Source organism: the organism of the source record quoted next, unplaced genomic scaffold (genome assembly GCF_019419815.1).
Source record: "Pyrus x bretschneideri cultivar Hongxiangsu unplaced genomic scaffold, Pyrus_bretschneideri_v1 Contig6, whole genome shotgun sequence".
NCBI classification, from domain to species: Eukaryota; Viridiplantae; Streptophyta; class Magnoliopsida; order Rosales; family Rosaceae; genus Pyrus; species Pyrus x bretschneideri.
Genome location: NW_025999798.1, coordinates 7,468,124 through 7,469,363, shown reverse-complemented (window position 1 = coordinate 7,469,363; position 1,240 = coordinate 7,468,124). Strand labels below are relative to the sequence as shown.

At 37.6% G+C, this 1,240-nt stretch overlaps 1 protein-coding gene across 1 annotated transcript; it reads left to right on the top strand.

The window, feature by feature from the left end:
• Positions 1 to 207: 207 nt before the first annotated feature.
• On the top strand, positions 208 to 1,135 carry LOC103939039 (major strawberry allergen Fra a 1-3-like). The gene has a single exon (XM_009349093.3). The coding sequence runs from the start codon at positions 414 to 416 to the stop codon at positions 891 to 893; it is 480 nt and encodes a 159-aa protein (XP_009347368.2). The 5' UTR covers positions 208 to 413; the 3' UTR covers positions 894 to 1,135.
• Positions 1,136 to 1,240: the final 105 nt, after the last annotated feature.

The window sequence follows — 1,240 nt, the reverse complement described above, 5'->3', positions numbered from 1 at the left end:
GTACGGTAGTGGACAACGAAAATTGAATTATTAGAAGTCCCACACGGATCGTGAATGTTCATACTATTGTTTATTATCAAATGGAATCTCATAGTGCAAGCCCATGTTAGAGAAAATAATTGAGGTTACTCGACCTCGTGATTAATTGGGTATTTTCTTATTCAATATCCAGATGGTCCTTCCCTTCACCTTGACTAAAATACAAAATTTCATGTAGAAAAAAGTAATGGTTCCCACGTAAATGAATAGAACCAAGCAGAACTTGAATAATAAAACCTTTTGATCAACCTTCAGCCTCGCCCTATAAATACCATACCTGCTCCCTCACTTTTTCACAACTCAAAACCTCCCATTCCATCATCTTCCTCTTCATCAATTTTTATTTTCTTACTTTCCAAACACTTCTCATAATCATGGGTGTTTTCACATATGAATCCGAGTTCACCTCCGTCATCCCCCCTGCTAGGCTGTTCAATGCCTTTGTTCTTGATGCTGACAACCTCATACCCAAGATTGCACCACAAGCAGTGAAGAGCACTGAGATCCTTGAAGGAGATGGAGGAGTTGGAACCATTAAGAAGATCAACTTCGGTGAAGGTAGCACATACAACTATGTGAAGCACAGAATTGATGGGGTTGACAAGGAAAACTTCGTCTACAAGTACAGTGTGATCGAAGGAGATGCTATCTCTGAGACAATTGAGAAGATCTCTTATGAGACTAAGTTGGTTGCTGCTGGCGGTGGTTCAGTCATCAAGAGCACCAGCCACTACCACACCAAAGGTGATGTTGAGATCAAGGAAGAGCATGTTAAGGCTGGCAAAGAGAAGGCCTCCCACCTCTTCAAGCTGATTGAGAACTACCTCTTGGAGCACCAGGATGCTTACAACTAAATTCTTCTGCTGCTTCAATGATTTTCTAAGTTATCTTGATCAAAACTCTGTGTCCTCTTTGGCATCAAATAATTGTGTGGTTTTCATTTCCTTTTTTTTTTTTTTTTTTTTTTTTTTTTTTTTTTTTTTTTTACTTCTGAAACACTATCTTGGCTTGTACTGGGAGCTTTTGATTGAAGAGTGAATATTGTATTTCCTTACATTTACAAATGAATAAAAATAAAATCATGGATTTGATGATATGTTTGTATGTTTCTTTTTAGAACAATACTTGCCTGCTAAAAATTCAACAGCCACTCTTGCTTTCACCTAATCAGATTTGAACACATGTCCAATTTTTGTTTATA

What these genes read in the sequence shown, in the direction of transcription:
- LOC103939039 (XM_009349093.3), top strand. Translation starts at nt 414, where the DNA reads ATGGGTGTTTTCACATATGAATCCGAGTTCACCTCCGTCATCCCCCCT.